General features: G+C 48.7%; 1 protein-coding gene across 1 annotated transcript in view; it reads left to right on the plus strand.

Annotated features, from left to right (window-relative positions):
• Positions 1–25,432, plus strand: part of FRAS1 (Fraser extracellular matrix complex subunit 1) — a gene marked incomplete at its 5' end in the record, with an annotated part of 267,939 nt that overhangs the window by 187,455 nt on the left and 55,052 nt on the right. The window contains 11 exons of the mRNA XM_015407524.1: positions 1,748–1,901; positions 4,028–4,291; positions 4,993–5,181; positions 7,807–7,926; positions 10,113–10,292; positions 12,645–12,769; positions 12,871–13,011; positions 15,269–15,496; positions 16,442–16,555; positions 22,660–22,810; positions 23,619–23,778. Of these exons, the coding sequence (XP_015263010.1) occupies positions 1,748–1,901; positions 4,028–4,291; positions 4,993–5,181; positions 7,807–7,926; positions 10,113–10,292; positions 12,645–12,769; positions 12,871–13,011; positions 15,269–15,496; positions 16,442–16,555; positions 22,660–22,810; positions 23,619–23,778 (1,826 nt within the window). The remainder of the gene's footprint in view (positions 1–1,747; positions 1,902–4,027; positions 4,292–4,992; positions 5,182–7,806; positions 7,927–10,112; positions 10,293–12,644; positions 12,770–12,870; positions 13,012–15,268; positions 15,497–16,441; positions 16,556–22,659; positions 22,811–23,618; positions 23,779–25,432) is intronic.

Here is a 25,432-nt window from a genome sequence, read left to right on the forward strand (position 1 = left end):
TACCCCGGACCTCCCCCTGGCACTCATGCTCTTAACACTTTTGCTTTTGTAACTTTGCCTGCTTTGCACATCTGGCTTCCACCAAGGAAGACTCTGCAAAGAAAGGCACTCGCAGTCACAAACAACCTCTGCTTCTCACTTGCCTTGACAGTTCCTTGCTGGGGTTGCCATAAGTCAGTTGCAACTTGAGTGTCCTTGTGTAATAGCCCCCCTATTTAGGTTCTTCTTTGACTCAGCTCAGTGACCCTTCTGTGCCCAGAGGGCTAAGTTCTTTGGTGGAATTGGTGTTTGTATCATCAGAAAGATCATAACATGTTTAAAACTCAGTAGTGTTTGCAGCTGAACCAGGACAGCAGGGGGGTGACAGTTTGGTGCCCCTAAGGGCCGGCGCACTCTAGGCGAGCGCCTAGTTCGCCTAGTGAGTGAGCTGGCCCTGCTCTGAGACTCCTTCAGGCTGTGAAGGGTAGGGTATAAAACCAGTTCCTCCTCCTCCTCCTCCTCCTTGCCAAAGTCTCAGTAAACCTTTTGTTTTTGTGCTGGCCTGAAACACTGTAGACATAATGGGAACCGTGCTACCTGCACCTTTCCATTTGTAACTCTGCAATGAAAGGGACTAGGGACTTACTTTTTAAAAGAACGCTGGGCAGCAATCATGGCAATACATTGTTGGAAAAAATGGTGGCCGCACCAGTAAGTGGAGAAGATGAAGGAGAGCAGGTGCAGAATAGAAAATTTATTTGGCTCTCATGGAAACATTGTTAGAACATTAGATCACAACAGCAGTTACCAGTTCATTTTAAAAATTCGCCCAAAACCCATGTCACGGCAGGGGAAACCCAGCTACCCTGTAAGGAAGGGGCATTGTCAAATAGCTTTTAGAACAACCATGGACTCATCACCAAACAGTCAAACCAGTTCTTGAAAAATTAACTCCTTTTTTGTAGCTGGTAAACAGGGTGGGCGCTGAGCTGGCGAGTGTTTGAACATCCCTATTCCCAGATTTGAACTGGTCACCTGCACACCTGATATTTGATAGAACAGGAACCCTGGGAGCTCTGCCTCACCCGGCTCAGCCCACTCATTACATTTTCAGAGCCCCTTTTGACCTTGATATAATGCAGCTTTTTTTTTTTTTTTTTGCATTTCCTTTTTTTTTTTTTTTTGTGGCTTTTTTTTTTTTTTTTTTTTTTTTTTTTTTTATTGGAGCTTGCAACCCTAATTCTATGAAACAAAAAAGAACACCACTGGCAAAAAATAACGCACAAGCAAGTAAGCAAGTATATAATGATCAAATAAGCATAACAGCAAGTATAATATAAATCAAATAAACATAACAAGTATGATATAAATCAATTGGCCAAAGTGCAATAATAAATCATAATAGAAACAAGTCACAGTCTTTCCATGTGTCTACTCCAGCATAGAAGCAATATCAAAGTCCAAATTGGAGTGCAAGTCATCAAATTTTCTGAGCCATAAAAAGCCGACGCGTAATCCGGATGCCTGATGCCGCGTTTCGAAGTATTCTTATTCAAGCATGGCTGTAATGGGACTGAATGCAAATTCAAAGCATATGCAAATGATAATGCATACAAAATATAAAATATTGGAACAATACACAAGTGAGAATGCATTCAGGATATAAATATTTGAAAAATTTGAAAAATTAGGAGCTGCAAAGAAAACTCACCCCATGAGTTTTCATGAGCATCTTTTCTCTCACGGCCATCTTTTGTGCTTTTTGTAGCGTCTGAATGATGAGCCTCCAGAACTGGAGTTGGAGCCGGTTAAAGTTCAGGGTGGCAACGGAGCGGTCGTCAGAAGTTCCTCCCTGAGGACAAAAGACCTGGACACTCCTGACAACCAGCTGGTCTTTGCCGTCACCAAGAAACCCACCCATGGTAAGATGACGCAGCACAACCCAAGAACATGTTTATGCAGCGCACGGATGTTATTTTAGGAACTTGGCCTTCCAGCAGCTCCTGGGATCTGGGAGTTCCCAAAAAGGTGGCCTAAATCTTCACCTGTTTAACTTGAGTGGCCAAAAGCCAAACAATGCTTCCTCTAAGCTGTGGCGTCTTGTGAGCAAAAATTCTACTTTGTGAACTACTGGCATTAAAGTTGTGAGCGAGCAATTTGGCTGCTGCATAAATCAGTTTGCTCTGGAGCCCTCCTTCCTAAGCTAAGACCAAAATGTGTGAGCCAGAGGCTAAAAAACGGTGAGCTAGCTCACACTAACTCAGCTTAGAGGGATTAATTTAAACTCAAGTTTTGATAATGTCCGTGGACAAAGGAGTCCTTTTAACAGTAATGTCTTGGGTCCTGTGAGCAAACCTTGTGTGCCTTAGATAGTCCTTGCTTTGGAGTGCATTTCCTCTTCCCCGAGACCTCCCTTTGTACAAGATCCGTGGTTATCAATGGCTCATTGAGCAGATGGAACCTTCAGGGGAAGAGGACGAGGGCTGTGCAGCAGAGACTATCTGACTTGCATGAAGCTCATTAATAGGAGCCAGGCCTACATTTAGTTTTTTACATGTTTTTAGTATCCAGTGCTCAGGTAGTACACTTATAAAAGTGCTCTCAACACCACAGATACAAGACTTGGCTGGAAAAGACCAACGTCCATTTAATTTATGGCTCTGCCCCAGACCTGGATGTTGCAGGGTAGCCGCGTCTTGTCAGATCTCAGAAGCCAAGAGAGGTCCATCCTGGTTAGAGTTTGGATGGGGGACCACCAAGGAAGTCCACGGTTGCTGTGCAGTGGCAGGCAGTGGCAGAACCACCTCTGTTTGTCTCCTGCCTTCAGAACCCTATATGGGGTTGCCCTCAGTCATCTGTGACTTGGTGGCACTTTCCACCACTACTCTGACAACAGCCAGCCAGAAGATCCCAAGGAGCGCATGATTGTGGAGAGCTGTTCCCAGTTGCTTGTCCCAGCCACCTGCTGGTTAGAAGTGCACTACACCTAAATATAATAGTATCATCTGTGGTTATTTCTGAGGAACAGAAAGAGAGTTTCTTTAAACATATCTCTCCTGAAGAATATTTGGTGGCAACCCCTTGATCTTGTCGTAATAAATTCCTTAAGTTAATCATGTACTGTGGGAAGAATGAGTAGCAATTGATAGGGAACAGAAGAAGAAGAGAAGAAGACATTGGATTTATACCCTGCCCTTCTCTCAGAGTCTCAGAGCGGCTTACAATCTCCTTTCCCTTCCCCTTCCCACAACAGACACCCTGTGAGGTAAAAGAAGAAGAAGAAGAGATTGGATTTATACCCCACCCTTCATTACCCAAAGGAGTCTCAGAGCGGCTCACAAACTCCTTTCCCTTCCCCTCCCCACAACAGACACCCTGTGAGGTAAAAGAAGAAGAAGAAGAGATTGGATTTATACCCCGCCCTTTACTACCCAAAGGAGTCTCAGAGCGGCTTACAGTCTCCTTTCCCTTCCCCTCCCCTCAACAGACACCCTGTGAGGTAGGTGGGGCTGAGAGACCTCTCCCGAGAACTGCTCCTGGAAGAACAGCTCTGAAAGAACTTGTGACTGACCACCCAAGGTCACGCCAGCAGCTGCATGTGCAGGAGTCGGGGATCAAACCCAGTTCTCCCAGATTAGAGTATGTACTCTTAACCACGACACCAAACTGGCTCAGGAGCAGGGCTTTTTTCCTGGGGAAACGTGCTGGAACAGAGTTCCGGAACCTCCTCGACAAAATTATTTTTAAAATATTTTAAAGTTCATGAGTTTAAAGTATACAGGTTGAAAACTTCATCTCCCTCTTGAGAGTTCCGGCACCTCTTTTTCCGCAGGCAGGCAGGCAGGCAGGCAGGCAGGCAGGCAGGCAGGCAGGCAGGCAGGCAGGCAGGCAGGCAAGAAAGAAAGAAAGAAAGAAAGAAAGAAAGAAAGAAAGAAAGAAAGAAAGAAAGAAAGAGCCCTACTCAGGAGTAAGGGGCAGGGTTGATGAGAAGGAAGGGGGGTCTGTGAGGTCTGTCAGACTGAGCCCGTAATATGCTTCTTGTTTGTAGGCTTTCTCCTCAAGAGACTGTCTCACTTGGATCCTCTGGAGAATGGACAGGCTCTGTCCGAGGGCTCCACCTTCACCTATCAGGACGTCCTGGACGAACTGATCGTTTACGTCCCGGAGCGTCCCGGAGCTCGGACTGATGAGTTCAGGTTCTCAGTCACTGACGGCCTCTACACACAGACTGGGCAGGTGGAGTTCTCCATGGAGCAGCTGAGCACAGGTCCGCCCAGACTGGCTGTGAACAGGGGCCTGCAACTATCTGCCGGTACGGAATGAAGGCGGGAGCACACACACGCACACACACGTTTTCTGTGAAATAATACGTTGGGAGATTTATTCTTCCTGTGACATGATATTTCTTTGAAGATGTCATGGCATTACGGCAGGCAGGGAAGGGTAATGATGACTGGGGGACAAGGATTGGGGATACCAAGGTTCAGATCCCCATTCGGCCATGAAGCTGTCTTGGGCCTGGAGGGTTGCCAGGTCTGGGTTGGGAAATACCTGAAGATTTTGGGGGTGGAGCCTGGGGAGGGCGGGGTTTGGGGAGGGGAGGGGCCTCAGTGCCATAGAATCCCCCCTCCAAAGCAGCCATTTTCTCCAGGGGAACTGATCTCTGTCGCCTGGAGATCAGTTCTAATTCATGGAGAACTCCAGGACCCACCTGGAGGCTGGCAACCCTAGAGAAGAGGAAAGCTGGGGTGACGGGTAAGTGTGAGTGCATATAGTTGTCTCTAGCACTCAGTAGGCCCCCAAATACGTTTGGAAGTCCTAGTGCTAGACTCCGCTCCCCGTTGTGGCCCTTCTTCCATGGAACACCCACTCTAAAGAGCAATCCTGTTTTATCTGAACATTAATAATTCCTGGATATTTCTGAGTAAATGGGACTGCAGTGGGGTCTGTGACTTCTGGAATGACTCAGCAAAAAGGGATCACAGGTCTTGAGTGCTTTCTTTGACCAACCAGGCTCCGTGGCCGTCATCACAGACCAGCACTTAAAAGCTACCGGCCCCGACTCTGACGACACGTCTATCAGCTACATCCTGAACAAGGATCCTAACCTTGGACGCCTGCGCCTGAATCAGAGGGGTTCCCAGGTTCCAGTCTCTGCTCATGGTCCAGTCAAAAGCTTCACACAGGCTGAGATAAATAAAGGCGAGTGCTTTGGGATGCAGTGTGTAGAGCAGGGGTCCCCAACGTGGTGGCCACCATGGTGCTTGCCGACACTTTTTCTGGTGCCCTCCGAGTGTTTTGAGGGAGAGGGTGGGGCCAGGTAGTGCTTTTGTCTCTCAAATAGTCTGATTGACTATTAAAGATTCGATCGGCTGTGCCGTTGTTGTTTTTTAAATGTCACTTTACCAGCAGTAGCCACCACAGCGCAAGGGTCTACACTGTGTTACTGGAGTTAAGCAACGGCAATCATTTTGTGGGTGGCTCCGCCTCCTGGGACAGCCATTTTGTTGCATCAGCCAAGCTGTGTCAGGATTCCAAATGTGCCTGCAGGCTCAACGAGGTTAGGGAGATAGAGCGGACGTATGCAGATGTTTCTGGTGCTCTTGATGCAAAGCTAGGAATATATATGGTACTTGATAATCTTTAGAAGAAATGCAGGAAGTGATAAATCAGGCTTTGGTGTAGTGGTTAAGTGCGCGGTTTGGTGTAGTGGTTAAGTGAGCGGACTCTAATCTGGGAGAACCGGGTGTGATTCCCCATTCCTCCACTCGCGGCTGCTGGATGACCTTGGGCAAGCCATAGTTCTGGCACAGCTGTCCTTGAAAAAGAGCCATTTCTGTCAGAGCTCTCTCAGCCCCACCTACCTCACAGGGTGTCTGTTGTGGGGAAGGGAAGGGAAAGGGGTTTGTAAGCCGCTCTGAGACACCTTTGGATAGTGAAAGGAGGTATAAATCCAATCTCTTCTTCTTCTTCTACCTCGCAGGGTGTCTGTGGTGGGAAGGGGAAGGGAAAGGAGTTTGTAAGCTGCTCTGAGACTCCCTTGGGTAGTGAAGGGCGGGGTATCAATCCAATCTTCTCTTCTTCATTCTTTTACCTCACAGGGTGTCTGTTGTGGGGAGGGGAAGGGAAAAGAGTTTGTAAGCTGCTCTGAGACTCTGAGTGAAGGACGGGGTATAAATCTAATCTCTTCTCTTTTTCTATGGCAAGGGTAAGATAAAGAGTTATTTATAGGCAGTAGTTGGAGAGGTTAGAAGAACCAAGTAGGGGAAAGAGGTCAGCTGAAAAGGAGCCAGCAGTGAGCCCAGAATTATCCTGAAAGGCGGGCCTGAACATATTTATTGCTTTCCAGAGTCAGCCAGTGCCAGCGAGTCAGGAGAGGGGTGCGTGTGTTGCATGCACAGAGTCCAATAATGTTGCTAAATAAGCGGGGCATTCAGCAGGTCAGGGGATTCCGAGCATCGTGAAGAGCAGTGATGACTTTCACTGAGCCAGCACATAAAAGCTCTTAGGGACTAACCAGTCTTGTGGACACTGGCCTTCCCAGTGATCATGACCTAGTCGAATTTAAAGTGCATGCACCACCTACTCCCTGATGAACCTGACCGACCAGTACGGTCATCTTCTGAGGTCCTGCCTCGGGTGCCCCCGCCTTCTCAGATTAGGTGGGTAGCCACTCAGGAGAGGGGCCTTCTCAGTTGTGGCACCAAAGCTCTGGAACTCTCCTCCCAATGGAGATTTGTTTGTCTCCTTCCGTTGCTGCCTCTGGCCCACGGGTGAAGACTTTCTTTGTTCTGTTAGGCATTTCCTCGGTGAGCTCTCTTTCCTGACCAGTGTTTTAATTGCTGTTTTTGTCTTTGTACCTATGTTAACAGCTTTTAATTGTTTTAATGATGTGTGTTTGGGGGGGGGGAGTCAATTTGAAAGGTTTTTAAATGTGATTTTGTCATATGTGTTTTCAATCATTAGCCAGCTTGGCGGTCCTTGTGAGGGCAAAAGGATGGGATACAAATGTTGTCAATAAATAGATATATAAATAAACAGGGCTATTTTTGGGCAGGAACGCACAGGAACGGAGTTCCGGCTGGCTCCCAAGTTGGCCGCACCCAGCAGGAACTTATTAGCATAACAGGCCACACCCAACAGCAGAAACTCATTAGGATTGGCTACATTAGGGGTGTGTGGCCTAACATGCAAAGAGGGTCCTGCTGCAGAAAGAGCCCTGGGTTTTGACAACAAACAAGGTAAACAGAATAAGAAGCAAAAGGTGGGTGTGGCTGGATGAGCACACTTCTGGTAACATGGGGTGTGTGGCCTACTGTGCCAGTTTGGGGTAGTGGTTAAGTGCGCGGACTCTAATCTGGGAGAACCGGGTTTGATTCCCCACTCCTCCACTTGCAGCTGCTGATGTGACCTTGGGTCAGTCACAAGCTCTGGCACAGCTGTCCTTGAAAAAGAGCAGTTTGTGTCAGAGCTCTCTCAGCCCCACCCACCTCACAGGGTGTCTGTTGTGGGGAGGGGAAGGGAAAGGAGTTTGTAAGCCGCTCTGAGACTCCTTTGGGTAGTGAAGGGCGGGGTATAAATCCAATCTCTTCTTCTTCTCTTCTTCTTCTAATGAGCCACGCTGTCGGGGTGTGGCTGGATATGCTAATGAGTTTCTGTTGTTGGGTGTGGCCTATTATGCTAGTGAGTTCCTACTGGGCTTTTTCTACAAAAAAAGCCCTAATAAATAAATATAGAAAGGGCAGTGACCCAAATGTGCTGCTCTAGTAGAGCAGGACAGCTATGAAGTATTACACCTCTCCTTTCCCTTCTGCCTCAACTCTACAGGACAGGTGGAGTACAGTCACGAGAAAGGGGAGCGCGGTGGGATGTTTGCTTTCGTTTTTGATCTGGCCGATGCAGAAGGAAACAAAATGGTCAACCAGTCATTTTCTATTAACGTCGTAGGTAAGGTCAAAGATCCTGCCATGCCGTTTTTTTCTTTTGGCAAGGAAGGAAATCTGGTGTAGTGGTTAAGAGCGTGGACTCTGATCTGAGAGAACTGCGTTTGATTCCCCACTCCTTCACATGGAGGATTCCAACTGGGTTTGATATTCCCCACTCCTCCACCTGCAGCTGCTGGGTGACCTTGGGTCAGTCACAAGTCCTTTCAGAGCCGTTCTCTCAAGGGCAGTTCTCGAGAGAGCTCTCTCGGCCCCACCTACCTCACAGGGTGTCTGCTGTGGGGAGGGAAAGGGAAGGAGATTGTAAGCCGCTCTGAGACTCCTTTGGGTAGTGAAGGGCGGGGTATAAATCCAATCTCCATCTCCACCTCTTCTTCTTAAGAACATAAGAACATAAGAGATGCCAATGTTAGATCAGGCCAAAGGCCCATCCAGTCCAACACTCTGTATCACACAGTGGCCAGAAATACCAGTGCCATCAGGAGGTCCACCAGTGGGGCCAGGACCTTCTTCCTCCTCGTCTAACTGGAAACCAGGAAATTGTGGCCAATATTTGGGCTACGGAACATGATTTGTACAAAAAACCATGATCATCAGTAGGTTGATCAGGCAGGGAGTATACCAGAGTTTTGATTTGACTGTCCTAATGTTCAAGTGCACCCAGAGTAACATATCCCCATCATCCTAACAGTTGTTAATTTCCTTACTCTATGTTAATTTACACGAAGCTGTGTAGAGTGAACCATGAAAACCTCTTCCTGAGGATCATGGAACAGAGTGGGTGTGGCATGGAGTAAAGTGCAGCAAGAAGGGGGGACTAAGCAGAAATCCCCCCCCCCAAAAAAAACACCAAGTTGGTTTGCAAGTTATTCCATTCTTAGAAGACATCGCACAAAACCGAAAGGAGATAATTCTCCTCTGACCTGCAGTTCCACCCTGTGGGCCTCCCAGTCCTTTTTGGAGAGCTGCAGGAGGAAAGGAAAGCAGACTTCCATGAGTTTCCCTGGGTAGAATGGAACTTCCTGGGCCTGCGTCCTTCCACTGCAGCCCACTGATCTCCCCAAAATGCTGCTCCTGGGAGGAGAGGGGACCCTGAGGAATGACATGGTGGGGCGGGTTCTGCAGCAGGAAGAGTGGCGGAAACTGCCAATTTCCTCTGGATCCAGCCGATTCATTTCACAGTTCACTCTCTTCAACCCATCGTCCTTTAAAAAAAAAAAAAATCTGTCAACACTTTTATTCATTACACTGCATTTTAAAGAGTTCCACGGTTGAATTGTGCAGTCTTAGGGAAAAGACAGATAATTGGTTTTCTGATGTGTAATCCACTGTTCAAGAATATCCAGCCTTCCACAGTATGTGTGGCAACAGCTTAAGAAAAATCAGTCACCAAAAAATCAATAGGTTTAAAAATATATTCTTAGGGTTGCCAGACCCCTGCTGGGGGGTGGAGGAACCCCAGCTTTTGCGGGGTGCTTCCCCACCACCGGGGAAATGGCGCCCCCAACTGGCCCACAAAGCAACATGATGTCATCAGCGTGATGTCATCACCTGGAAGTGACAGCGTCACATCGTATGGCGATGCTCTCGTTTCGGGAGAAAACTGCATGGTAAAACTGCCTACAAATCATAGGCAAAAGTAAAGGTTTCCCTTGCTCGAAAGCCAGTCAAATCCGACTCCAGGGATGCGGTGCTCATCTCCGTTTCCAAGCCGAAGAGTCAGCGCTGTCCGAAGATGTTTCCATGGTCATGTGGCCGGCATGACTAGACACCGAGGCGCGCGGAACGCTGTTACCTTCCCACCGAAGCGGTACCTATTTATCTACTTGCAATTTCTTGCTTTCAAACTGCTAGGTTGGCAAGAGCTGGGGCCAGAGACAGGAGCTCACTCCGTCACGCGGCACTCGGATCTCGAACTGCCGAACTACAGACCTTCCCGTCTGCAGCTCAGTGTCTTAACCTCTGAGCCACCGCGTCAAACCATAGAGTTTCGCTCAAAAACTAGGGCATCACCCTCCCCATGGCAACCCTAAATATTCTATACATACACGAATTTAGAATATCCATGTATGTCTAGAAGACTGACAGAGGGGAAAACCCAGTGATGGGAGCAAGAGAGAGAGAAAGAGAGCAGAGCTAGCTGTCTTTTCCTACAAATTCTTTTTTCCCCCCCTTTCCATCATTCTCCAGAGGACCAGCTGCCCCCCTCTGTCACTGTCAATACTGGACTCTCCCTGGATGAAAACTCGGTGAAGAAGATCACCACCCTTGAGTTGTCTGCCACAGATCAGGACAGTGAGTCGACGGACCTCCTGTACAAGATCATCAAACAGCCGCAGCTGGGACACCTGGAGCACTCTGCATCGCCAGGTTTGCACACGTTCAGTTTTTTTGGCACAAAGCGAAAAGTGAAGACAAGGCTTCCAAGCTCATTGGAGTCCAAGGAACCGGACGGTTTTGGCCACATGCCGTAAAAATCCTATCGCTCTTCCTGGGAGTAAACCGTGTGATCTGGTGGGTGTAATATTGAGCTTGCGTGTATCCAGCCATGCAGTTTCTTTTGTGGAAGAGGGTGCAGTGATTCCCCCTAATGTCCCCCTTGCAACTCCAAAACCTCAGTTTGCCTTCTGTGATAGGGTTGCCAGGTCCCATTTTCTTCCTGGCGAGAGGATTTGGGGGGCATGCCAGGAGGGGACAATGCAAGTACACACATCCCCCACTCTTTTCAAATGGGGCAGCGGAGGACTGTTGGGGGTGGGGCTTCCCCCCCCCCCCACTGGCCAGCTGGCCGGTGTCTGGGAGAAGAGAAAAAGTCGGGGGACACCCCCACCCCCACCTGGCGACTGGCAACCCTACTCTATGCTGTTCCCGAGGGTCTGCTCCCCCCCTCCCCAAAACACAATTTCAGGGGGCTTAGTAGGTGGCAGTAGAAGGGGGATGTGGGAAGGTTCGTCTCTGCAAAATCCACAGACGGTTGGATACACACCCCTGTCTCTAATCTTCAGCTCCCTCTCTGTGCAGTGGCCGTATCTGTAAAACAGACACGACACATTGCAGTATTATTGTGAAGAAAAACGATGGAAGGCTAGAGACGCTGGCAATCCCAAAGGATCACTGGGGTAGGAGCGGAGGCCTTGAAAGTCACTCCCTGCTTTGAAACAGGAAGTGGCGTCATGCCCTGACCAGGATAGCCCAGGCGAGCCCGATCTCGATAGATCTCGGAAGTTAAGCAGCATCGACTCTGGCAAGTCCTTGGATGGGAGACCTCCTTGGAATGCCAGCAGTGAGGAGGCGGGGGCAGGCTTTATTCAGCCACCTCTCTGAATATCCTCCAGGCCCCCAGTAGGGGTCAGTCACCAGAAGTCAGCGTGACTTCCAGGTGCACGCACACTCACACACACATGAGCATATGAAAAAAATAAGGAAGTGACGTCATGTCACTAGGAGATAGGGAGGAAAGGGGCATGGTCTAGCCTGATCTCGTCAGATCTCGGAAGCGAAGCAGAGTCGGTACTTGGATGGGAGACCGCCGAGGAAGACTCTGCAGAAGAAGGCAACAGCAAACCACTTCTGTTTCTCGCTTGAAAGCCCCTTGCTGGGGTCGCCATAAGCAGGCTGTGACTTGATGGCACTTTATACACACACAAGTGGGACATAGGGAAGTCTAGGTGGGGCAGAGTCAACGTGGAAGTTGTATTGGTCATGCCCTGTTGAAATAAATGAGCGGTGTTACACTTTTGTGCAAAGGAAACTTGCTCAGAATGACCGTCTGGTGTGTTGCTCCCCAGGGCAGCCTTGTGGGGGGAGGCTGTTTGGGTTTTCTGCCTCAAGTACCAAAATTCGCACTCCGGTTATGCAAATGCAATTCGATCTTCACTCTTTGTAAAAACTGCCACCAGACTATTAGCCCACAACAGGGACTTTCCAGGGACACTTTTGTGCAGCTTACGCCCCCCGAAAGATTCAACTTTTTTTTTAGAAAGAGGGTTTCTAGTCCACACGATTGTTGTACATATTAGATTCCATGTCAAAAATGAAGTCAAATGAGGAGGAAGTTCTTGTATTTTATTGCAATGAAATACGGAAAACAGTTAGGCCAAAGGACCCATCAAAGCTGACTGCTTTCTGAGCCCAATCAGGAAATACATGAAGTTAAATACTTAATATGACATCATCATATCATCATCATGAGAATAATATTAAGAAGGCATAATTGGTTACAAAAACTTAAACAACATTTACATAAAAATCTCCTTATTGGTCAAATTAAAGAAAGGTGTGTCTATGCAATAGTGTCACATATTTACTTGACCTGACCTAAGTCATATCGGCTAAAGCTTGTTCTTACCCAAACAAAGGTGTTTTTCTCTAAAACCAAGTAAAAGATCCTTTTGACCCAGACACTATGAAGTTGTAACCTAAACAATTAGAACCATGAACCTTCTACCTTCTTTTGTGCCAAAAGAATGTTATTTTCTTGTCTGTTAACCTCAGCTGGAAAAATACCCTGACCCACAAAGAAGAGAGGCCTCCTATATACCAGGCCATTACCTTTCAATAAAATGTTAAATCTATAATAACCTATAAAAACCAGAGAAATATGAATAATCACAAAAGGGGAAAATCTTTATAGTTCCATCACTACTACACGATTATGAATGCTGCTTTTCCTTTGCTTGCTGTTATTCTGGATCTCGCCCCCCCCCCCCCCCCCCACTCTAGGCAGAAGGATTAGCTCCTTCAGACAGGCGGACCTCATTTCCCGCAGCGTACAGTACATCCATACCAGCGAGGCTGAGAAACATTTGGACTCCTTTACTTTCTCGGTTTCTGATGGCACACACGAGGTGAGCAGGTTTTTTTTCCTTAGGTGGACTTCTTCCGTGAAAAAGCTGCATCAGATGGGATATGTTTGCTCGTTTCCCCTTTCGTTTCTTTCCCCTGATAGGTGAGCCAGACCTTTGACATCAACATCAATCCTGTGGATGACTCTTTACCCATCGTGCAGAGCCCCGGAATGAGGGTCCAGGAAGGTGTCAGGAAAACCATCACAGAGTTCGAGCTGAAAGCCACAGATGCTGACACGGAGGTAAGGAACGAAGTCCCCTTCATAGGGTTCCAGCGTTCAGACCTACAAAATAGCATTTTAATAAATAAAAGCTTACTTTGTAGGTTTGGAAGCTGGAGCCCTTTCATTTTATTGTGTTGAAATATTTTATCCTGCTTTTCAGGTTGTTTTTGTTGAAATTACCAACATATTATTCAGACAATAAAAGGCAGAACTAATCATAGAAAGCCCTGTGTAGTGGTGTAGCTTCCCCAGGAGGCACGGGCTGGGGTCCAGCAGAGCAGGTCACGGGCAAGTTTGCAGAGAGTAACCAAAGTGCAGTCCAGAAGTCGGGGGTTTCAGAGAGCAGGTTTACCAATGTCCAGTCTATTATCAAGGAGTTCCGGGCAGCAAGTCCAAGTCCAGTACGAGGTCAGGGGTTCCAGAAAAGCCAGTTGTCAGGTCCAGTCCAAGGCTCAAGGTTGCAGAGGTCCAGTAGCAGCAAGGCTGGTTGCTTAGTAGCAGACTGTCCTTATTGCATCCACAAAATACTGCTTCTCCCAGCTAAATTTATAGCCAAGTCTTAACGAGCCAAACTCCCAGCCAGTTCCTTGGCAGTCATCCTGAAAGAAGTCATTCGTCTCTTCCATTGAGAACTGATGATGGGCAATGAGTCTCGCACTTCTTCTCCTTTCTTGCAGCTCTAAGAGTCTCTCACAGCGTTGGCGCTGCAAGGGTGTGGGTGAGCCAGGTGGGCTGGGAGTGGCTGCTGAAGACTTGTTTACTGCTTCAGAGCTTCAAGGGGTTGGCTCGGTTTCATCTGTAGGCTGTGACTCCTGATCAGCCGGTAACCTGATCTCTTGTGGTTCTGGTTCAGAGCCAGCTGCCGCTGGCTGTTCAGTTACCGGCTGAGGGCTAGCAGGTAGCTCTTCATCTGAAAAATCTGAGCCATCATTCAGCACAGACTGACTTACGACACCCTGATCTGGATGGCCCAGGCTAGCTAAGCAGGGTTGGCTTTGGTTAGTGCTTGGATGGGAGCAGGGATCGTTTAGTAGAAAAAAAGCTAGGGGAACTCATTAGCATAACTCATTAGCATATGCCACACCCCCTGACATCAGGGGCCCGGCGGTGGACCTGCAAGGCCAGCGGGAGTGCGAGGAAGCCCCGCGAAGGCCCTCCCTGGCCCCAGGCAGGCAGGGGTGGGGAGAGGCGGGGAGGAAGCAACTTACCCTCCCTCTTCTCCTGCCTCCTCCTGGCTGAATGAGGGCTGGAAGCGGGGCGGCCGGAAGCAGGGGGCGGGGCTTCGTCGTGTGCCCTGTCCCCTCACACCTAACCCGGGGGAACTGCGATCCCCCGCGATCCCCCCCGAAATGACCTCTGGATGGGAGACTACCAGGGAAGTCCAGGATTGTGACGCAGAGGCAGGCAATGGAAAACCACCTCTGTTTGTCTCTTATCTTGAAAACTATATGGGTTCACCACAAATCGACTGCGATCTTAAAATTAAAAGTTAAAGCCGGATCTTAAAATTAAAAGTTAAAGCCGGATAAATGCCACGGCAGTCAGATTCATTTAAAAGCACAATGAGTGTAAGAATGCAGTTTAACAAGCCTGAATCCAAATGTCATCTTCCAGCAATCAGAATTACTTCTGCAAGTGCCCTGACCTGGGTAGCCCAGGCAAGCCCGATCTCATCAAATCTCAGAAGCTAAGCAGAGCCGACTCTGGCAAGTCCTTGGATGGGAGACCTCCTTGGAATACCAGTAGTCGGAAGGTGGGGGCAGGCTTTATCCTCCAGGCCCCCAGTAGGGGTCAGAGGTCGCCAGAGGTCACCATGACTTCCAGGTGCACACACACTCACATGCATACACATGCAGATATGAAAAATACAAAAAAAATAAAAAAGAATTATTTCTGCTGGTGGAGTGGAAATTTCCCACCATTTATCTCCCAACTGCAGTCCAGTGAATTCACCAAGACGCTGCTTCTGGAGGTCAGGGAATTCCTCAGGATCGTTGTGCCGGGGGTGGGGGTGGGGAATGGGATTCTGCAACTGGGAGTGTGGAACTGGCAGACATCATGCCACTTCTTGTGGAAAACAATGGATTTCACAGCCTGATAGATCAGACCATCTCCACTAGTATTATTTTTCCAAGGCTCTGGGAACTTGCAAGCAAGGCATGAAGATCACAGCTTTCTCTTGCTGCGTGCCCTACAATCTCCAAGAATGTTGAGAGTGCAGCTCTTTTTCCGTCCTACTGTAGCCCTTCTCACAAGTCCCTTTCTGGTGTGATAGGCCAAGTCAATCACATTCACCATTGTACAGCCCCCGCGCCACGGCCTGATCGAGCGTACCAGTGACGGGCGCCATTATCGTCCGACCCACGCGTTCACGATGGAGGACGTCTACCAGAACCGGATCAGTTACAGCCACGATGGCAGCAACTCGCTGGACGATCGCTTCACCTTCACTACATCCGATGGCACCAATCCTTTCTTTGTCGTGGAGGAGGATGGGAAAGAGGTTGGTAGTGGGAAAAAATAATACAGTGACGGTTTTACGCTCCAGCCAGAGCCAATCAACATGTGCAGCAGAGTGACAGGATGCAGCTTCTTCTGGACGGGAATTCTTCGGGATAAGAGATGGAGATTTTAAATGCTTCTCCATGTAATTACAGTCTCCTCCTTCATAGAAAGGTATTCAGGTGGGTAGTCACGTTGGTGTGCAATAGAAGAGCAGGATTTGAGTCCAGTAGTGCCTTAAAGACTAACAAAGTTTTTCGAAGGTATAAGCTTTCAAGAGTCAAAGCTCTGATGAAGGGAGCTTTGGCTCTCGAAAGCTTATACCTTGGAAAAACTTTGTTGGTCTTTAGTGCTCACTAATCACACTCTTAGGGCTGCGGTGGCTCAAGTGGTTAAGACGCTGAACAGCAAACCAAAAGATCGGTAGTTCAGCAGTTCAAGACTCAAGTGCCGTGTGACGGAGTGAGCTCCCGTCTCTGGCCCCAGCTCCTGCCAGCCTAGCCATTCGAAAGCAAGAAACTGCAAGTAGATAAATAGGTACCGCTTTGGTGGGAAGGTAACAGTGCTCTGTGTGCCTTGCCACATGACCACGGAAATGTCTTCGGACAGTGCTGGCTCTTCGGCTTGGAAACGGAGATGAGCACCACACCCCTAGAGTCAGATTCGGCTGGCTTTCGAGCAAGGGGAAACCTTTACCTAATCACACTCTTATTGAAAGCTGGAAAAGTGAATGAGTCCAGTACCACCTTAAAGGCTAACAAAATTTGTGGTAGGGTATGAGCTGTCATGAGTCACTGCTCACTTCTTCAGATCCCCATATCTGAAGAAGTGAGCAGTGACTCATGAAAGCTCATACCCTACCATGATCCAGCATCAATGGTGAGGATGAGACATTGACTGCAAATCATAGACACCAATGCCTTTCTTTTTATGGTTATCTTCTCAGGTTGTGACTGCCGTGCCCCAGTGGTTCAGTGTGGAAATCCTTCCTGTGGACGATGGAACCCCAAGAATCGTCACTAACTTGGGCCTCCAGTGGCTGGAATACATGGATGGCAAGGTAGAGTTCTACATTGGATTTGTTTTAAACTGTGAGCCAATTTGGTGTAGTTGGAGAATCAGGTTTGATTCCCCACTTGCACCTGCTGGATGACCTTGAGCAAGCCATAGTTCTGGCACAGCTGTTCTTGAAAAAGAGCAGTTTCTGTCAGAGCTCTCTCAGCCCCACCTACCTCACAGGCAATGCTCCCTCTAAGCTGTGGAGTCTTGTGAGCAAAAATTCTACTTTGTGAGCTACTGACATGAAAATTGTGAGTGAGCGATTTGGCTACTGCATAAATTAGTTTGCCCATTTTAACTTCTCTTTATTGGTCTTGCTAAGGTCTGATGGACATTTGCGAGAATGGAACATAATATCGGCAAGTGGTTTTGATAGAGCCAAACAGAAGACATTTGTATCTTGCTCTTAGAATAGCTTATGTGGTGTTCCCGGTTGGCTGACGTTCTGGGAACCATCACATCAATGAGATGCTCCTGGAAAATGAAACAACCGGCACACATGCAAGGATCTTTGATGTGCATACAGATGCTTCATTTTTAGACAGAAGATGCAGTAAAGCAAAGACTGGGGAGCTTCCGCTTGTATGGAGCTTCTGGGTACGGAGATCTGGGTACATGTCAGCTCTTCCTCACAAAATCTGGGATGGACTCTGTGATTATTGAAACAGAGCTGAGGTTTTGAACTTGAGGGATCAGGGATGAAGAGCAGATCCTCTTTGTCCCAAGCCCTGGATGTGCCATCTGGGATTAAAATCAGCAGAGCTGCTCCTGGAAGAAATATTCAGAGGACCAAAGAAAAAGCTGCTCCCTCCTGTTCCTGCAGTATCTGTACTTACACTTCCAGTCACTCATAGGCAGGGCTATTTTTGGGCAGGAACGCACAGGAACGGAGTTCTGGCTGGCTGCCAAGTTGGCCACGCCCAGCAGGAAGGTATTAGCATAATAGGCCACACCCAACAGCAGAAACTCATTAGGATTGGCTACATTAGGGGTGTGTGGCCTAACATGCAAAAAAGTTCCTGCTACAAAAAAGCCCTGGGTTTGGACAACAAACAAGGTAAACAGAATAAGAAGCAAAAGGTGGGTGTGGCTGGATGAGCACACGTTTGGTAATGTGGGGGTGTGGCCTAATATGCCAATGAGCTGTGCTGTCAGGGGTGTGGCCTAATAGGCTAATGAGTTCCTGCTGTTGGGTGTGGCCTATTATGCTAATGAGTTCCTGCTGGGCTTTTTCTACAAAAAGAGCCCTGCGATAGGTATGCAGGACTTTCTGCAGAACTGTGGCCTGTCAACCTGATTCTCCGAGGCATGAAATGTATAAATCTCGCTGCGGAGTCCTGGCAAGGAGAAAGCAGGGCTGAAGTAAGAATCCTTTACACAAAAAGGGAGCTCTTGGTGTCGGGTTTTTTTTTTTCCTTCCCAGCCAGCCGGGATGATGAATGGAGCAGGGCAGGGCTGCGTGTTGCATCAGCAGCTGTGGCTAAACCAAACCCATCCATCTTAGACTGCTGTTTGCACAGCTCCCCACCCCGCACTCCACCCGGGCACTCCGTAGACAATCGCGGCCTGATGTCTCACTCTGCTGCTATTGGCATTCGCATTCCTAAAGTGCGTCCGTTGATTAATTGCAGCGATTAATCAAGTAATCCCTCTATCGCCAATTAAAAACCTGTGGGATTCAAGACAGATGGTTCACCCGGAGGCCTCTTGCATGGAAAGGTGCTCTGACGCAGATAGCAGCACCGGCTGTCTCCCAGTGGCGACAAATAGCTTATGGACAATAGGTAGCCTAAGGGATGTTCGCACAGAGTCCTGCATCTGCCTCAGGCCCTGCTTTCTCCCATGAGGGACCACTCTGGATTGGAGTCAGGATAGGGGAGGGGCCGTGGCTCAGTGGCAGAGTCTCTGCTTTGCGTGCAGAAGGTCCGAAGTTCAATCCCCAGCATCTCCAGTTGAAAGGACCAGGCAGTAGGTGGTGTGAAAGACCTCCGCCTGAGACCCTGGAGAGCTACCGCTAGTCTGAAGTTTTATTCAAGTTTTATTCATTGCCTGACGAAGTGTGCATGGACACGAAAGCTCACGCCTTGAATAAAACTCTGCTGGTCTTAAAGGTGCCACTGGACTCTAACTTTGTTCTATTGCTTCAGACCAACACGGCTACCCACCTTGATCTATCGTCTTATGGTTGCCCCAGGCCTTAACTCCTGCTGCTGGTCAGCTGGCCAGCAGGGGACTTACAAGCCTATTGTTGCTAGTGACGCACTGATGTCACTTCTGGTATGCAGCGGAACAGACTTCACCGTGTCGCCAGTGGCACAGGGGATGCTTTGGTATCTGGGCAAAAAATCTATGACAAAAATGGCTTCTACCATAGACTTTTTGCCCAAATGCCAGAGCACCTCCGCACGGCAGGCAGTGCAATGACGTCACTTCCGGTGCATGCCGGCAGTGGTGTCGCTGCGTTACCAGTGGCCTTGGCCTCTCCCCTGCTGCTGGTAAGTCGCCCCGCACTGATTGCCAGGGGGTACCTAGCCACCCTACCTGTGATGGGTCCCACAAATGGCATGGGCAAAGGGGACTTGTGGCACCCCTGGACAGGAGCTGGAGGGTCCATAGGCCTGGCTGTGCTGCTGGGTCAGATCTACTGTCTGCCATTTCCCCACCGCGCTGTGTCCTGCTTCTCAGCAGGTTTGAAGCAAAGCCACACTAAGACCAGGGGTCGTTTCGTAGAAAAGATCTAGGGGGACTCATTAGCATAACTCATTAGCATATGCCACACCCCCTGCCATCATAAGGCCCGGCTGTGGGCCTGCAAGGTCGGCGGGAGTGCGAGGAAGCCCCGCCAAGGCCCTCCCTGGCCCCAGGCAGGCAGGGGTGGGGAGAGGCGGGGAGGAAGCAACTTACCCTCCCTCTTCTCCTGCCTCCTCCTGGCTGAATGAGGGCCGGAAGCAGGGGGCGGCCGGAAGCAGGGGGCGGGGCTTCATCGTGTGCCCCGCCCCCTGCCCCTCACCCGGGGGAACAGCGATCCCCCGGGATCCCCCCGAATCGACCTCTGACTAAGACTGAAGGGGGGCTGCGGTCCAAGTATCAGTCTCATCACATTGACTCCTTTGTGCACTGAGGTGATCTCAGTTCTTGCTTTGGTCCTGACTTACGGTGCACTTTTCATTAATCTTGGGCACCAGAGCTTTGGGACCTGTAATCCAGCTATAGACACTATTCTCTTGAGTCAGAAGGGCAGCTTCCTGGGATTGTAATATAACCAGTAAAAAAAAAGAGAGAATCTGACCAGGAATGTGGAGGGGGGTGGCTTTGGGCCTGTTGCCAGAAGAGTAACGCTCGAGGCTAGTTCCTTTTGCCCTCAGCTGTTATTGTTTTTTTCTTAAAATGTATGCCTTAAATCGATTGGCGGTTTTTATGCTAGGGTCCAGCACTGGAATCCTGCAGAGCCTTCATTCTCAGACCTCAAGAGCCAGTTTAGTGTAGTGGTTTAAGAGCGGCAGACTCTAATCTGGGAGAACCGGGTTTGATTCCCTCACTCCTCCTCCACATGAAGCCTGCTGGGTGACCTTGAGTCAGTCACAAGTTTTCTCAGAGCTGTTCTCTCAAGGGCAGTTCTCGAGAGAGCTCTCTCAGGCCCACCTACCTCACAGGGTGTCTGTTGTGGGGAGGGGAAGGGGAAGGCAATTGTAAGCCGCTCTGAGACTCCTTCGGGTATTGAAGGGCGGGGGTGTATATATCCAACTCTTCTTCTTCTCCCCCATCCCCTCAGCTCTGCCCTGTTTTGAGAGTTTTGATTTGTGTTGGCACTGGCAGTCACATGGCTTCTATTCAGATCACACACACACTTTGGGTTGCCAGCCTCCAGGTGGGGCCTGGAGGTCTCCCAGAATCAAAACTGGTCTCCACACGACAGGGATCAGTTCACTTGGAGATGGTGGCGGCTTTGGAGGGCGGACTGTATGACATTATACCTTGCTGAGGTCCCTCCCCTCCCTAAGTTCAACTCCCCCCCAACCACCAGGATTTTCCCAAAGCAGGGTGGGGGGAGCCAATTTCTTATCTGATACAACAAAGACACCACTAGGTGGAATTAGTACTCAGACCTGGTTTGTTTCCTTTAGGCAATATCATCCAATTAAAAGAACTCTCAGTCAATTAATTATGTGCGTCTCAATTGATTGGCTAATTTCCTAGTACAGATTGAGCAGCATAAGTAACCTAATGTAGGAGCTGCGGTGGCTCAAGTGGTTAAGACGCTGAACTGCAGGCTGTGGAAGGTCGGTAGTTCAGCAGTTCGAGACCCGAGTGTGCCGCATGACGGAGTGAGCTCCCGTCTCTAGTTCCAGCTCCTGCCAACCTAGCAGTTCGAAAGCAAGAAATTGCAAGTAGATAAATAGGTATCACTTCGGTGGGAAGGTAACAGCGTTCCGTGCGCCTTAGTGTTTAGTCATGCCGGCCACATGACCACGGAAACGTCTCCGGACAGCGCTGGCTCTTCGGCTTTGTAACGGAGATGAGCACCGCAACCCTAGAGTCGGACTCGACTGGCTTTCGAGCAAGGGAAACCTTTACCTTTACCTTTAACCTAATGTAACGGATAAAATCTGAATACATTTGCACATGATATAGATAACGTACCAACGCATAGTCATAATGTTGTGGGGCAGGGGATTCTTTATCTTCAGAATAAACGAGGGTCACGTTTTGTAACAGGCGCCACGTTAGCACTTGTGAGACGTCTGAGCTTGGAAATACCTGAAGATCCGAGGGTGGGGTTTAGGGAGAGGAGGGGACTCAGAAGGGCATCGTGCCATGCAGTCCACCCTCCAAAGCAGCCATTCTCTCCAGGAGAAGTGGAATAAAGGTTTTTAGTTAATAAATAAATAATAAACAAATAAGTGATCCGTGTGGTTTGGAGATCAGTTGTCATTTGGGGGATCCCCAGTCCCCACCTGGAGGCTGGCAACCCTAGGTTTGAGGGAAGAATGCCCATTTTCAGACGGCACCTCCTTGCTTCAGTTTTTGTAAAGTGCTTGAATTAAAAAGAATCAACAATTTTATAAAAGTTATCTGCCCGGTTAGCCAGTGGCACCACTTTCCTGTTTCATGAATTTTGATCAGTCCATCTGCCTGATTGATTAATGAAACAATGACACCCTGATTTTGAAACTCTTCTAGTGCTCCAGTTCCCCCCTCCACTTTGTCCAAAGCTCTTCCTTCTTCAGCTTTTCTGCTTGAGCATGCTGGGAAGTGTAGTCATCAGAGACAGGCTTCTTAAACCTTTCCGGGACACGCAGATTGCAAATGAAGCCCACTGGGATAGCTTGCTTCTGTTTCGATACAACCGTAGAACGGGATATTTCAGTTTTCAGGACAAAATGGAGGAATTCATGGTAGCATCTACCTAGGGCGCAAACAAAATATGATGAGAAGATCCATGTGTCCTCCCATTCATGTGTAAAGCAGAGGGTACAGGGGTCTGTTTTCAAAATGGTCCACATGCAGGAGAGGAGCGGATCGTTATCTCACCTCCACTTTGTTTCATAGTATTTGATTATTTGGAGGATTTTTACTCCACCCCTAGTATCAGATCCAGGCAACAAGAAGAAGAAGAAGAAGAAGAGGAGGAGGAGGAGGAGGAGATTGGATTTATACCCCACCCTTCACTACCTGAAGGAGTCTCAGAGGGGCTTACAATCTCCTTTCCCTTCCCCTCCCCACAGCAGACACCCTGTGAGGTAGGTGGGGCTGAGAGCTCTTTCGAGAACTGCTCCTGAGAGAACAGCTCTGAAAGAACTTGTGACTGACCCAAGGTCGCACCAGCTGCTGCACCTGGAGGAGTGGGGAATCAAACCTAGTTCTCCCAGATTAGAGTCCACGCTTTTAACCACTATACCAAACTGGCTCATAAAGCATCAAGGTGCTCCAGTGTAAGATGGGGAGGACCTGGGATTTCATTCCTCTCATGAGGTTAATTTTTGGGTTAAACCCCACCCCCAGCTTTACATGCGAGGGGATGCCTAAGTACATGCAGCTCAGTCCATGACCTCTAGTTCTGCCCTTAGTGGTTCACTTACTTTGGCACCGTTGTCTTCAATCCAGCCAAAAAACCTGATCACCAAGAAAGAACTGTTGACTGTGGATCCTGATACAGAAGACAGACAGCTGATCTACGATATCACAACTGGGCCCAAACATGGCTACGTGGAGAAGAAGCTGCAGCCCGGAACACCTGTGACTTTGTTTACGCAAGGTGCGGAAGGAAAGCTGAAGTACATTGGTTATTTCCGTGCATGTTTCCAGTCTAATCCTGTTCTCCCGTGACATGGGAGTAGCACGCACTTGAAGGGTCATACTGAGATTGCCTCACTCATGAGAGTCTCCCATAGTCATTATCTTCTTTCCACAACACAACAGGCCAGTAATATGTTCAGCAGACTTCAGGTTACTAGGCCATGTCTAATAACTGACAGGAGCTTATGAGGGCAGAGACGTAGGGGGTGGCATCATGTGCACCATCACATCATTTCCAGGAAAATCCAGAAATGGCATCAGACAACTCTAGGAATTATTCGAAATCTATGGTTTTACCATAGAATTTCCAGCGATTCCTAGAGCTACCTGATGTCATTTCTGGGTTCTCCCTGGAGATGATGTCATGACACACATGACACTGAGGCTTTTTTTAATCTCCTGGCAGCAGGCAACAAAGGGCGCTAGCAGGAAACTTGTTGCCATAGAGGGGGCCTGGCAACCGTAAGCAGACTGAGATATAAACTCTGATCTAAGAACTGAAATCGCTGCCTGTGCTTTCATCTGATGGTTCTTTCAAAGCAAATATAAATAAACTAGCTTGGAAACTGGGGACCAGTTTCCAAGCGACAGCAGTCAGGGGTGTTTCATTGTCGTAATGGCAGCTCTTGATTTCTTCTAGCAGTAGGTATTAATTCTAGGCCATACCCACTAACGTTTCAGAACCTAAGTCAACAAAGCTGTTATGCACGGAGGAAATTGCTCTTTTAATTTCTGGAATAGTCCGTTGAAGGGTCTCTTTCTAACAGAGGACGTGAACCTGGGGCTGATCCAATACGTGTTGCATGAGGAGAAGACTCAAGAGACAGAGGACAGTTTTCATTTCCTGGTGAAGGACAGCAGACCCAGCATGGTCACAGACAACATCTTCCATATACAGTGGTCTCTCATCAGTTTTCAGCACACCAGGTAAGCACATTGTCAACCGGCGATGGCTTTCGCCCACCGTTCCTTGCACCCGACAACTGTAAGTCAATGCTCATTATTTTATTTATTTTTATTTATTTTGCGATTTCTATCCCGCCCTACCCAGTGGCTCAGGGCGGCTAACAACAATGTTTAAAATAGTAAAACAATAAAACAATTTTACATATGCAATAAAACTGGTGCTTCAAATCTATACAAATCTATTCATTATACAAAGATGCTCAGCGACTCATATTTGCGGCCCACGATCTTAATAGTGGGAGCGCCCCAACGCAATCAAACTAATCCACCTCCATGGAATCTGGTAGGTGGATGGTACATCGGAGGTGGTATAGCGATGGTGGTGGCGGCGGCTCCTACCCAAAGGCCTGGTGGAAGAGCTCCGTCTTGCAGGCCCTGCGGAACTGCACTAGGTCCCGCAGGGCCCGGATCTCCTCCGGGAGCTCATTCCATCAGGAAGGAGCCGCCACCGAAAACGCCCTAGATCTAGTATGGGCCAACCTCACAGCTCGGGGGGCTGGAACTTCCAGACGATGGAGCATCCCCGATCTCAGTACTCTTGAGGGAACGTACGGGAAGAGACGGTCCCTTAGATAGGCAGGACCCTGGCCATTCAGGGCTTTAAAGGTGAGCACCAGCACTTTGAAGCGGATCCGGTATGCTATAGGCAGCCAGTGCAGCGCTTGCAGCACAGGCCGGATGTGGTCTCGCCTCATGAGGTTAATTAGACTTGTATGCTAAAGATACTAACAGCTGCCGGTCACCTGTGAGTGGTATTGGTTGAGCTATAGCAGCTGTGATGCCACAGAATGTTCACAAACCGCCTGCATGAGATGCTGAAGGACAGGGCAAGGTTCTAAGCAAGAACTGAAAGGGCACTTCGAGTGGAAGAAAATTTTTCTCAGGATCTTAGTAAGACGTTGATCCAAAAGCGAGGACAGAGGTCAAAAGTGTTAAGAAAGCTGTTAGCTGGGAAGCTGAAGTGGAACGCAGGCCAAGGAGGTCAGTAAGATAAAGAACAGGGAGCCCAGATACAATGGGATGACAAACAGAGAAGGGTGATTGGGAGGATGCTTAGAATGTGGACTTTGCTGCCAGGGATTGTAGTGATACCCACAAGTATGGACAACTTTAAAAGGGGGTTAGACAGATTTATGGAGGAGAGGTCCATCAGTGGCTGCCAGCCATGGTGACTGAAAGGAGCTTCCACAATCCAATGCAGTCAACCTCTGAATACCAGTGCCAGGGGGGCAACATCAGGGCAAGGCCTTGGCCTCTATGCACTGTTGTTGGCCCTTCAGAGGAACCGGTTGGCTGCTGTGTGAGACAGGATGCTGGACTCGATGGACCACTGCTCTGATCCAGCAGGGCTCTTCTGGTGTTCTTCTGTTACCTTCTCAACGAAGGACAGGGGAGGTAACTGAGTGGGAGAAAGCAAAGAGGATGAAGTAGAACAGTTGAGAAAAAATATACACATGGCCCATGGACAGGAAGAGCTGATGTTGTTAGGAGGAGGGGAAAGAGACAAGAGCGGAGGGGTCAAACTCATTTGTTACAAGGGCCGGAACTGACATAAATGTCACTTTGTCGGGCTGGGACATGTGTGCCATAAAATGTAATGCCAGGTACCAGTGGC

The sequence above is a fragment of the Gekko japonicus genome, unplaced genomic scaffold, assembly GCF_001447785.1.
Source record: "Gekko japonicus isolate JY-2015 unplaced genomic scaffold, Gekko_japonicus_V1.1 scaffold926, whole genome shotgun sequence".
Classification (NCBI taxonomy): Eukaryota; Metazoa; Chordata; class Lepidosauria; order Squamata; family Gekkonidae; genus Gekko; species Gekko japonicus.